The sequence below is a fragment of the Saccopteryx leptura genome, chromosome 2 (assembly GCF_036850995.1).
Source record: "Saccopteryx leptura isolate mSacLep1 chromosome 2, mSacLep1_pri_phased_curated, whole genome shotgun sequence".
Classification (NCBI taxonomy): Eukaryota; Metazoa; Chordata; class Mammalia; order Chiroptera; family Emballonuridae; genus Saccopteryx; species Saccopteryx leptura.
Genome location: NC_089504.1, coordinates 181,942,817 through 181,954,857, shown reverse-complemented (window position 1 = coordinate 181,954,857; position 12,041 = coordinate 181,942,817). Strand labels below are relative to the sequence as shown.

The 12,041-nt window shown below is 48.1% G+C and overlaps 1 protein-coding gene across 7 annotated transcripts in view; it reads left to right on the top strand.

The window, feature by feature from the left end:
- The window catches only part of IQSEC3 (IQ motif and Sec7 domain ArfGEF 3), a 125,971-nt gene that overhangs the window by 62,524 nt on the left and 51,406 nt on the right, over positions 1-12,041 (top strand). For all 7 annotated transcript variants that reach the window (XR_010749288.1, XR_010749287.1, XM_066369552.1 and 4 more), the window contains exon 3: positions 10,162-10,441. Coding sequence is in view for 5 of the 7 variants with exons in the window: in XM_066369552.1 (XP_066225649.1) it covers positions 10,162-10,441 (280 nt within the window). In the remaining 2 variants the exon portion in view is untranslated. The remainder of the gene's footprint in view (positions 1-10,161; positions 10,442-12,041) is intronic.

Below are 12,041 nucleotides of genomic sequence, written 5' to 3'. Positions count from 1 at the left end.
GTTCAGGGAAAGTTTTTAAGGGAGCGGTCCTGGAGCTTCGTTTGAAGGCCAGTGAGATGAGAATGGTCCTAGGGGGAAAGTATCTTACCTTAGCGGTGATAACGGGGGCAGACAGAGAAAGTGAGGAGTCTGAGGTGTATTCAGGGGCACAGAATCCTGTCTGCCCAGTGCACTTGTGAAACTACAGTGTATGTGGAGGGGTCAGGGAACAGGAAGGCTGTCCTTAGAGCTTTGTTTCGCTACCAAATCCATGCCTGTTTGTGAGAAAATAAAATACTAAAAAATATTAGGATTGAAGGGCCAATACAATAGCATTAGTCAGTGTGGCCAGCTTGGGAGCCTGTGAGGGAGCTCTCCTGAGGAAGCTTCTAGATAAGGCCTCTCTGGAGTGCACCAGGTTCTGACATGCTCAGGTGCTAAATAGTTCCACTGTGGAGTGAGCTAAGTAAGCAGAGGTGCTTTCCACTTTGGACATCTGGGGACAGGTTGCATGAGCTGCTCCTGTGACCCACCTTGAGTGAGCACCCTTAGTCCTGTGATTCTGGGTATGGGAAGGGCTCAGCCCAGAGAAGTGATCCCTTTGACAGAAAGCCCTACAAACAAACCAAACTGGCCAGTGCCTTTTGGAACAGCTGTGAGACCCAAGTCTGGCATCTCGAAGGAGCTGACAGGAGAGAGAATAACTTACTCTCTCAGGGCCCTCAAGAGATGGGAGGGAGACGCATCTGTCAAAACCAATGAAGTCAGGGCAGCCTCTCCAAGTGAATGAGCCCAGAAAGCCACAGCTGCCCTCCTCCAGGGGTTTCTATTCTGAGACCTGGCTTCCAGCTTAGATAATGGAGTTCAAAGAGCCATGGGCCAGAGGAGGTGCTGGCTTGGATTAAATGATGTAAGGGAAGCAAGGGGAGGCTTGTGCTATGTCCTTGGGTGTTACGGGCTGACTGGTAGGCGTGAGCAGGGATGGGGCAGTGCGGGCTCTGGGCCAGCGCTGAAGGAAGGGGAGAGGGAGCGAGTAGGGCCCCTCCTTCCTTCCAGATGTCATGATATCTGTTTCATGACGAGGAAAGAGAGGTCCAGAAAGGCGCCAGGCACCTAAGGCTATCCTGGCGCTTGTGGGTGGAGGGGAAGGTGGACCCTGACTCCCAGTGCTTTCCACCACCTTGAGCAGCATTTTCCAGCCTGTTCTTTGAATTAGCACAGAGTGAATTTGTTTTTAACACTGGCCCTCTATTCATATCAGCCCTCCCCAGTACCATTTGGGACCTTAAAGGACACTTGGCTTCCCAGAACAGTTCAGTGACTGTTCTGACTACCTAAGATCACTATTGATTCATATAAAGGAGAGAAAGAAGTGTTTTAGTAAAGGCTGAAAGATCTTGAGATGCAAGGCATGTTATTAGCCTTTGTCTGGGAAATGCCTCTTTCTTTGTCCCAGAAGAGCTTTAAGAAAGGCTGGTTGATCTGGAATAATCTAGTTTGGGGGAGTCTCCTGGTCTTGTGAGGCCTACAGCCTTTAAAACACTCCTAGCAACTCTAATAATTACCATTCCAGCCACTGAGCACAGGGGAAAGCTGCCTGCCCCCTGGCCCCACTGCCACAAGCTGCCCACTACCATAGGTACCAACAGACCTCAGGAGTGGGCCTCCAGGCTCTTCCTCATTCCTTTCTCCACCTTTGTGCCCAAGGCCACCACCACGCAAGCCAGCCTCTGGTGTGAATGCTGAGCCTCTGGTGTGACTGCTGAGCCTGCGTGCCTCGGGCAGGGAAGTCTTCCACTCCAAGCAGAGCCCACGCCCTCTCCTCACCCTCTTGTACTCTTCAGTTCTCTTGTCCCCTCCGGCTCCTCACAGGGACTCAGCTTCCTGGCTGGGGTCCTGCTGGCACCTTCCATCTCTCTCATTCATCTTAAAGGCTAGATTTCCTGTGGTGGCCAGCACACCAACCTAGGAAGTCATTTCATCTTCATCACTCTCTTGGAAGAAAGATAGTCACATCCCCCTGTTGCAAATGAGAAAACAAAGGTGCAGAGAAGTAAGTATCAGGCTCAAGATCACCGGCTTGTAAATTGCAGAGCCAGGGGCCTCACTCCACTCAAGCCTTCTTAACTTGTGAATGAGGATTCATTCCATCAGTGTTGACAACAACAGTGACTAGTGTCTGAAAACTCTGTGGTGTGTGGTACCCAACCATTTTCTCTATGACCAGAGCTGCCTACAACCCTTGGTGCTGTCCTCAGCATATGAAAGATAACCCATGATCCTCTCTTCAGAACAGCATTTTCAGCCCGCATCCATGGAGTCTGTAAGGACTCTCAACGTGGAGGTAAAATTGGGCATGTATGAAATAAAGTGCATTTTTCTGAGGAAAGAGCCCAGAATTTTTATCAAAGTTGCCAGAACTCAGAAATGCTCGCAGGTCTGGGGGTAGGGAGAGCAGGGTGGTCCTGGCTATCAAGAAAATGTAAGGAAAATGAAAAGCTGGGTATCCACTGCTTACTGGGTTCTCTGGGAAGCAGATTCTGAGCCCTAGAGTTAGTTGCTAGGGGATGTGCTTGGCATCAACACCCAGGGCCACATAGGGCAAAGCGAGAACTCAAATGCAAGGGAGGTGCCTCAGAAGACTTGGCCAACCCTCTGGAGAGCTCTGGAATGAATGACCTATCAACAAACCCCATGCTGGGTCAGAATGGCTGAGCCTTTATATCACCATTTCAATTAGTCATTAAATGCAGACAGCCCTGGGGAAGACATGACTTTGGGCCAAGTTGCTCTCTGTAGCTGAGACAATCCCTGTAGTAGCTGATGGAGTTGACCACTGAAGGCAGCCTCCAACAGCCCTCCCAGAGCTTGGCAGAAAGTTATTCTTTGAAGGAGGATCTGGGTGGAGTATCACCAAACCCACTCCAGTGTCTCTGCCCTTGAGAAAGTGGGATGGATTAAATGATGTCCAATTACCCACTCACCCACCCACCCATATGTCTACCCATCCATCCATTTAACATTTATTAAGCATGCTTCATAAGCCAGCCTGCTGTGATAAGCACCTGTGAGAAAAAAAGGTGTACATGGCAGTCTGGTGAAGAAGAAAGATGCAACAGTGAATAATTGGAGCATGAAGGGGTTGTTGCTGGAATGGAGGCAGGTGCCAGGAATTATTAGAGCACAATGGGGGTGAGACTGACTCTTTCTGGGGGACAATGAGTGCGTCTCAAAACAGTTGACAAGTCAGAGAAAGGCCGGTGGAAAAGTAGGGGCATGGAGAGGAAAAGGTATTTCAGGAAGAAGGAAGTCAAGTGAGAGAGGCATGGTGGTCTGAGAGGGCTGGCAGATTTCTGAGGTTTCAGTGTGGATAGAGTGGTTAGGTCATGCAGTGGAGATAAGGCTGGAAAGGGAGATTGGGGTGGGCTCATGAATGCTCCTGAGTGCCACACCGCTGGACTTTATCCCAGCAGTACTGGAAAGTCACTGATGAGTGTTGAATGGAGAATTAGCATTTAAGCGTCTGCATTTTAGGAAGTCAACTCTGATAGCAGAGATGGGAGATAAGCTGGAGTGGTCACTGGTACCACAGGGGAGTCATATATGTGCCAGGATGAGGCATGCTCAGCAGGTACCCAGCATCCTTCTGAGCACAAGCTGGCTTTTCACATGAGTGGCCCTCCTCCAATGTGATGTTCCGCTCCAACATACAGGTCATTCTGGTCCTGGGCACATGCAATATTCTTCTGAGTAACTCTTGTTCCCTCAATTTCTCAAAGACTTTCCTTTTCATACTCTAGTCCTGTGTTCTCATGTAGAGAATAACCTCCATAAATGGCCAGGGCCCCTGTGTATGTATCAGCCTACAGTCACGTGAGCACAACCAAAGCCTTCTAAGAACCTCTCACTTTGGTGCCACCCACATTCTACTTTTTACCTTCTCAAAGGGATGCCCCAACCTAGGGAAAACTCTTTTTTTTATTTTTAACTTTTTTTTATTTATTCATTTTAGAAAGGAGAGAAAATGTGAATGAGAGAGAGAAAGGGGGGAGGAGCAGGAAGCATCAACTCCCATATGGGCCTTGATCAGACAGTGCAGGGTTTTGAACTGGCGACCTCAGTGTTCCAGGTCGACACTTTATCCACTGCGCCACCACGGGTCAGGCAAGACTCTTGTAACTAACATCTCCCGTATATCAGCACTGACCTTAAGTTTCTCCAGGCTGGTGACTTCTATTCAAGGATCCTGTTTCTGCAGCTGGATGTGGAGCCCATGACAGCTAAGAATACCAGGATCTCCCCCCCACCCACCCAGGAGCTCAAGGAAGGGGCTTACAAGAAGCTAGGCATGCCACAGAGTGAATTCTACATGATTCCTTTCCAAGTGCCAGGCTGCCTGAAATATGACCCACTAGGGATGGCAGCTTCATGATGTGAGGTCAGCCTAGCAAACTCTGGAATCTTAAGGGACACACAGACTGTCCTGGGAGGAATGATGGGGCAATGGGCTTCCAACTCCATAAAAGACTATGGACCCTAGGCTATGACAGCCTAGGATGAAGATTCAAACCTTTTTCCTTGGACCATTTTTATAGATGGAGTGCAGAGAGAGAAACTGACGCTGGGGACATTCTGTTGATTCTCAGCCTTTAAATAGAGGGGTTGAACACTCAGGCCTCTGCTGCTTCCTGACAAAGTGACCAAAGCAAAATCCACACACCAGGCATCAGGAAAATGCCTGCCTAGGGGATGCCTCACACTGTGGTGGCTGCAGTTAAAGTGACTGCCTGTAGGTGGTGCCTCAGAGGCCATGGGTTCCAAGACTTGATGACACCCCAGAGCAAGGCCCTTCACTCCGTTGCTGCTCCCCTGGGTGGAGAACGGGTGGGAAGAAGCCAGTCCGTCTTCAGTCTTCTTCCTAAACACCCTGGGAGGTAGACTGGAAGGCTAAGAAAGGCCAAGAGGTATGACAAAAAATACACTATTGTTTCCATTCCTATTGTTTCTTTTCATGGAGGTTGACAGGATAACCCTTTCCACTTAGGAATTCTCCATGCTTTTTTCCTGGGGATTTCTTTGAGACTCCATGCTATAGGGTTCCAGCTCAGAATACAACCACCACCGCCATCACCACTTCTCAAGGACTACTGAGTGCCAGGCAATGTACTAGGTGCTCTGCAAGCTATATTTATTTCTCACAGCAACCTTGCAAAAGAGTTATTAGGATGCCTGTTTTGTGGATGAGGAGGTCAAGTATATAACTTGCTTAAGGGCACAGAGTAAGCAGCAGACCAGGGTTCTAGCCCAGGTCTTCCTGAAACCAAAGCCCATGTTTTTTTGTTTTTTTTCTCTCCATTATATAACCTTAAACTTTGCCATATTGATGAGGGCGGTCCTGAGTTTCCATGGTCACTTTCTACCACACAAGTCTGTGGAGAAGTCTAAGGAAGGAAGGCAAGGACAGGGTCCCCTTTCTACACTCTTAATCATATGCCTGGGAGGGCCGCAGTGTCTCAGGTGGCTTTGTGCACACAGTGGGCAAAGGTGGAGTTGGTTCCACAAGGTCGAGAGCCTGGAACCTTGGGGTTGGGGGGCCTTGTTGGATTGCTCTTAGCACTGCAACCCAAATTCCCAGGATGTCTGAGCTAGAAGGGTCCTGGGAGAGATGAGGAAGCTCCCCTCATGTGACTGGTGAGGAGACTGACCAGGAGGAGAACGTGAATTACTCAGAGCCTCACGGCCAGTTAGAAACATTGCATGTGCGTGAGTGTGTGTGTATGTATGTGTCTGTGTGTGTGCAAATGCATGCACACACATGATGGACACACATGTGCATGTGCTGGAGATGGCAGCCTAACTAACTCCTAGGCCCTGTGAATGAGTTCAGGTGAGAGGGCCTTCAGCCTTTATATCCAGAGGGATGGGCCACAAAGGAGGCTATTTTTAGCCTGACCAGGTGGTGACACAGTGGATAAAGCCTTGACCTGGGATGCTGAGGTCCCAGGTTTGAAACTCCGAAGTTACTGGCTCATCCAGCTTGAGTACGGGCTCAGCAACTTGAGTGCAGGGTCGCTGGCTTGAGCAAGGGGTCATTGACTTGGCTAGAGCCCCCAGGTCAAGGCACATATGAGAAGTAATCAAAGAACAACTAAAGTAACTCAAGTATGAGTCAACGAATTGATGCTTCTCATCTCTCTCTCCCTTCCTGTCTGTCTCTCCTGCTCATAAAAAATAAGGCTATTTTTATATTTTATTTTGTTTTAACACTAGTTTATTTGGGCCAAAGGGTCTCTAGGAATTGTCAGTAGGGGAGTTGGGAATGAGACACAGAAAAGAAGGAAGCCAATACAGGTTCAGTAGTGATCAGTCATTGCTTTGGCTAACGGGGGGTTCATTGCACTGGGCATTTTGGGGAGATGGCACGGAATGTGCCTCAGTTGTTTTGCCCAAGAGAGGAGGAAGCTGATCTGTTTATCTACCAGCCTCTGTTGTTTTGCTGGTGGAGCCCTGCTGTTGAGTGGCATCAACTCCCCAGAACCTCTTGCCAAACACACTCCAGCAATCAGAAAAGAAAGAGCCATTTCCTCCTCCCTCCCTCCCCAACTTTCTTTCCTTCCTTCCTTCCTTCCTTCCTTCCTTCCTTCCTTCCTTCCTTCCTTCCTTCCTTCCTTCCTTCCTTCCTTCCTTCCTTCCTTCCTTTCCTCCCTCCCTCCCTCCCTCCTTCTTCTCTTTCTCCTTCCTCCTTTCTTCAAGAGCTATTTTTAAAGGTGTCTGTAACCCTGAGTAGCCACCAGTTCTTTAGAGTCTTGAAACCTTTAGGGATGGAGAAGCCTTGGCTATCAGTGCCAAGGGTGATCGTAGAGGAGATGGATGAGACAGAATGTTGCCCTCCAGGGTCTGGAGATAGGTTGTGCTCACAGAGGGAAAGGGCTATTTCTGTGACCCTGCAGGAAGAACAGGCATATACTTTAGCAAGAGAGGTTGAAGTTAGAGCTTTAAAAGAGCCTCCTGGTGATACTAGTTTTTTTAAAAAAAACATCAGATATCTAGAGCGCATCCAACTACATACAGTATGTAGCTTCAGTGATGGCCACACAGGAAACGACAGAGCAAAGGAATACACAGTAGCAAGGAGGAGTGCCTTAGGGAGTTTGAGGTTCCTGGTTCCAGAGCAGGCCTATGAGCTCTCCTTTATCTTGGGGGTGGGGTGGGGGGTGGGGGACAGGGGAATGCTGGGAGGACAGATGGAAGTTTCATGAAGAGAAGGTTCTTCAGCCTGCCCTCGGTTATTCTAGCACCAGGAGGCTCCAAAGGTGGGTGGAAGCGAAAGTAAGAGGTCTCCTCTCTGGTACAATTTTGGATATCTTACATGGGAGCAAAGCCTTGGAAGAAATAAGTAAGTCCTGATGTTGCCTAGCTCTCTAATTAGGGCCACCCCACCTCCCTGGGCTCCTACTACTCATTTGTAAAAAAAGGGAGATTGGAAGGCTGAACTAGATAACCTCAGGATCCCTTTCATTCCTGACCTTCTGTCACTGTCCACTGCAGAGACCATCCTCTGGTCTTTGGGTTCTATTCAATTCTGTCATCAGCAAATATTTATTGAGCTCATCCTTTGCCCAGCACTAAATGGGGGAAAGGGAATCAAGTGGAATTTAGGCCCTGGCCTCTGGGAGGGGACAGATGGGGAAAACAGGAGCTAATGTTTATTGAGCACTTCCTCTGCCAGACACCGTGCTAAACACCTTACATGTACTGACTCTTTTACCTCCACCCCAACCATAACCCAGTAAGGTAGGAACCAGTACCTCTATTATACAGATGAGAAAACCAAAAAAAAAAAAAAAAAAGAGAGAGAGAGAGAGAAAACCAGAGCTCAGAGAGAAAGCAACTTGGACAAAGCCACACAGTGTCAGACCTTGGGTTTGAGCCCACGCTGTGAGCCACGATGCTTCTTTTTTTTTTTTATTATAATTTTATTTTTTTAATGGGGTGACATCAATAAATCAGGATACATATATTCAAAGATAACATGTCCAGGTTATCTTGTCGTTCAATTATGTTGCATACCCATCACCCAAAGTCCGATTGCCCTCTGTCACCTTCTATCTAGTTTTCTTTGTGCCCCTCCCCCTCCCCCTTTCCCTTTCCCTCTCCCCCCTCCCCCCGTGACCACCACACTCTTATCAATGTCTCTTAGTCTCACTTTTATGTCCCACCTACGTATGGAATAATGCAGTTCCTGGTTTTTTCTGATTTACTTATTTCACTTCGTATAATGTTATCAAGATCCCACCATTTTGCTGTAAATGATCTGATGTCATCATTTCTTATGGCTGAGTAGTATTCCATAGTGTATATGTGCCACATCTTCTTTATCCAGTCATCTATTGACGGGCTTTTTGGTTGTTTCCATGTCCTGGCACTGTGAACAATGCTGCAATGAACATAGGGCTGCATGTGTCTTTGCGTATCAATGTTTCTGAGTTTTTGGGGTATATATCCAGTAGAGGGATTGCTGGGTCATAAGGTAGTTCTATTTTCAGTTTTTTGAGGAACCACCATACTTTCTTCCATAATGGTTGTACTGCTTTACATTCCCACCAACAGTGTATGAGGGTTCCTTTTTCTCCACAGCCTCTCCAACATTTGCTATTACCTGTCTTGTTAATAATAGCTAATCTAACAGGTGTGAGGTGGTATCTCATTGCAGTTTTGATTTGCATTTCTCTAATAACTAAAGAAGATGAGCATCTTTTCATATATCTGTTGGCCATTTGTATTTCTTCCTGGGAGAAGTGTCTGTTCATGTCCTCTTCCCATTTTTTTTATTGGATTGTTTGTTTGTTTGTTGTTGAGTTTTATGAGTTCTTTGTATATTTTGGATATTAGGCCCTTATCTGAGCTGCTGTTTGAAAATATCATTTCCCATTTAGTTGGCTGTCTGTTTATTTTGTTATCAGTTTCTCTTGCTGAGCAAAAACTTCTTAGTCTGATGGAGCCACGATGCTTCTATTCTGTGAACTAGACAGTGACTCTCTTAAGAGCAGCTCCTGGTGTTCCAGCACACAGAGCAGTGGAAGCTGGAGTCACCTGGGAAGGCTTCATGGAGGAGATGGCTTAACACTGAGCCTTGAGGGAAGGGTAGAACTTGGAGGCTGGCTGGGGAAAGGAACAACCTAAGTGCACTAACATCCCAGGGCAGTCTGGCGTGTGCTGGTCCAGCTAACAGGTGTCTTTTAATGGGGAGGTAGGAAGCAGCTACAACCCTACCCGCTGGTGGCTTCATGAGAGAAGGGGTAGAGGCCAGGGAAGAATGAACAGATGCTTCCCAAACCCAGTAGAGCAAGAACCCTCCTCTTCAGACACAGCCCAAAAAAGCTGGTCTCTACCTCCCCTGGAGAGGCTTTGTGCCTAAGCCAGGCCTATAAGCATCACTCCTTCCCCAAGACCCATTTGGGCAAAAGATGGAACTGTTTCAGTGTGGGTCAGCTTCCTCCCAGCTACTTAAGCCAATGGCCAGAGAACTAGCCCACTGATAATTCTGATAGTTGACACTTACACACAGCAATTACCATGAACCAGGCGCTGTTTTTAAGACTTTTTATAGATGGGGAAACAGGCACAGTGAGGTTAAGTCATCTGCTCAGAGTCCCACAGCTAATAAGAGGCAGAGCCTACATTTTAACCCAGGCAATCAACTCTTTTTTTTAAAAGCCTGTTTTTTTAAATTGATTTTAGAGAAACAAAGAGAGATTTGTTGTTCCACTTATTTATATATTTAGTGGTTGATTCTTATATGTGCCCTGACTGGGGATCAAACCCTCAACCTTGGTTTTATCAAGATGATGCTAACCAACTGAGCTGCCCGGCCAGGGGCAATCTACTCTTATCTCCTCTGCTCTATTGCTTCTAAGCCGAGGTTCATGAGTTCTGGTTAAAGCTGCTGCTTTTCTCTGTGTGGGATACCCTCTCCAGGTTTAGGTACTCCTCCTTGCCTGGGGCTATTCCCTGCCAAGGGAGCCCCTCCTAGAGGGGACTGCAGGAGATACCTCCACCAGCCCGCACCCACCCATAGAAAGGCCCATTGCTGCCAGAGCGTCCCGTCTCACCCGCCACCCCACACCCACATGCACCCTGTCCCCCTTTCCCCAACCGAGCACCGTTGCCTTTTGTTCACAGTGACGGCTCCTGCGCCCAGGCCAGTGGGGGTGTGGAGGACTCCGTGGTGGCAGCGGTGGTGGTGGCAGCCGGCAGACCCAGTGCCCATGCCCCGAAGGCTCAAGCCCAGGAGCTGCAGGAGGAGGAGGAGCGGCCAGGGGCGGGGTGTGCCTACCCGAGGGCTGGCCCCCACCGTGCGGCCTCCCCTGGCCAGCAGCAGCCTGCCATGGCAACAGCGCTCTGCTCCCACGCCCCTGCTGCCTCAGATTACGAACTCTCCCTTGACCTAAAGAATAAACAGGTACCCAGGGCCTCCAAGGGGGGTGGGAAGGGTGGTGAAGGGGCCTTGCCTTTGGGATTTGTCCAGGGCACCAGGGATCTCCCCATCTGAGCCCACCTCTGCTGCAGCTACACTTGTTTTGCCACCAGTTCTCTCAAATGGAGCTAAGTAATCTGCTCCTCGCACAGCACAGCCCCATCTTCAATACAGTCAGCCTCTACCCTAAGGGTCACACCCTTGCAATGCCAGGCCCTTAGGCAGTGTGTCCAGGGCTCAGCTCCTCTCACCACGTGCAGGAAGACTAGACTGCCCCAAATGCTAGGCTAGTGGCCCCTTGTCCTCTGGGGAAGTCCCATCTCCTCTCTCTAATTTGAAGAGATAGCTCAGCTTACTTGCCCACCTAGGCAAGCCCCATGCCTAGGCACATACAGGCTCAAATGAGGTTCAAAGACAGGTCTGGTAGACTGAGGATTTCCAAGATTAACCCAGATTGGGGGAAATCCAAAACTCCCCTATTGGAGAGTAAGTCCCATTGAGAGGTCTAGGCCTTATGTCTATTCTGTGAAGCAGGAGGAGAAAGTGGTCGGTCATGGGGTCCTCACTGAACCCTCCCCAAATGATAATGCCACAGTTTTTCTTGGTGGACAATTAAGAAACCTGAAGGAAGATCTATAAATGTATGAGTGTGTGTGTGCATGCGTGTGTGTGCCCACACACACTCGTGTGTGAATGTGCTTAGAGAAAGACATTATGACTTGATGTTGTTAAGAAAGAGTGTTGAACTTGGAGCCATGGCTAGGGCATCCAATCCTTGTTCTTGCTTTAGTTAACTCTATGACTTCAGGAATGCCAGTTAAGCATTCTGGACATCTGTTTCTCATCAGCAAAATTGGGAATCAGAACTTGAATCATCTCCAAGTCCCTTATGCTCTGAAACGAGTCGATTCTAAAGAACCAATCTTTCACCCAGTGGACAAGGTGAGTCTTGGGAAGGCTAACTAGTAGAAAGGTCACTAAGACTGAGTCAAGCCAAATCAACCCCATTTCTTTCTTTAGTATTCAATGACAAGCTGTTATCCTGGATCAGGGACCAGCTGTAGTTCAGTGCATCTGGCTCTCATAAAGCGTTTGACAGAATCTCTCATGATATCCATGTAGACATGATAGAGAGTAGATTAGATCACAATTTACTTAGGTGGGTTTTTCTCAAACAGAATTCTCAGAAACATTTATTTTTCCATCAGTCCTAATTCTAGGGTGAAAGGGGACACTATCCGTGGTCCTGTCTGGTTCAATCATTTTAGCAAGGTATTACTTTCTCATGACACAGCTAATAGGGAAGAGCTAATACCTTGATGATAGAATCTAGGACAGAAAGATGATTTAAATGAAACAAATCAAATGAAATAGGGAAAAATATAAAAGTTCCGTTCTTTGCTTTGAAAAGCCCACAGCACCAGGATAAGATGAGTAGCCTTGGTCCTGGGAGAAGGAGCTTAGGGCTCCAGTTCACTGTAAGCTTTACTACGAATCAATAGCCATTGAAGCAGCTGCCAGAGCCATGAGCACACAGGGCCCAGAATAAGGGAGCAGCTGGCTAGAGCCCCACACTGGCTATTGC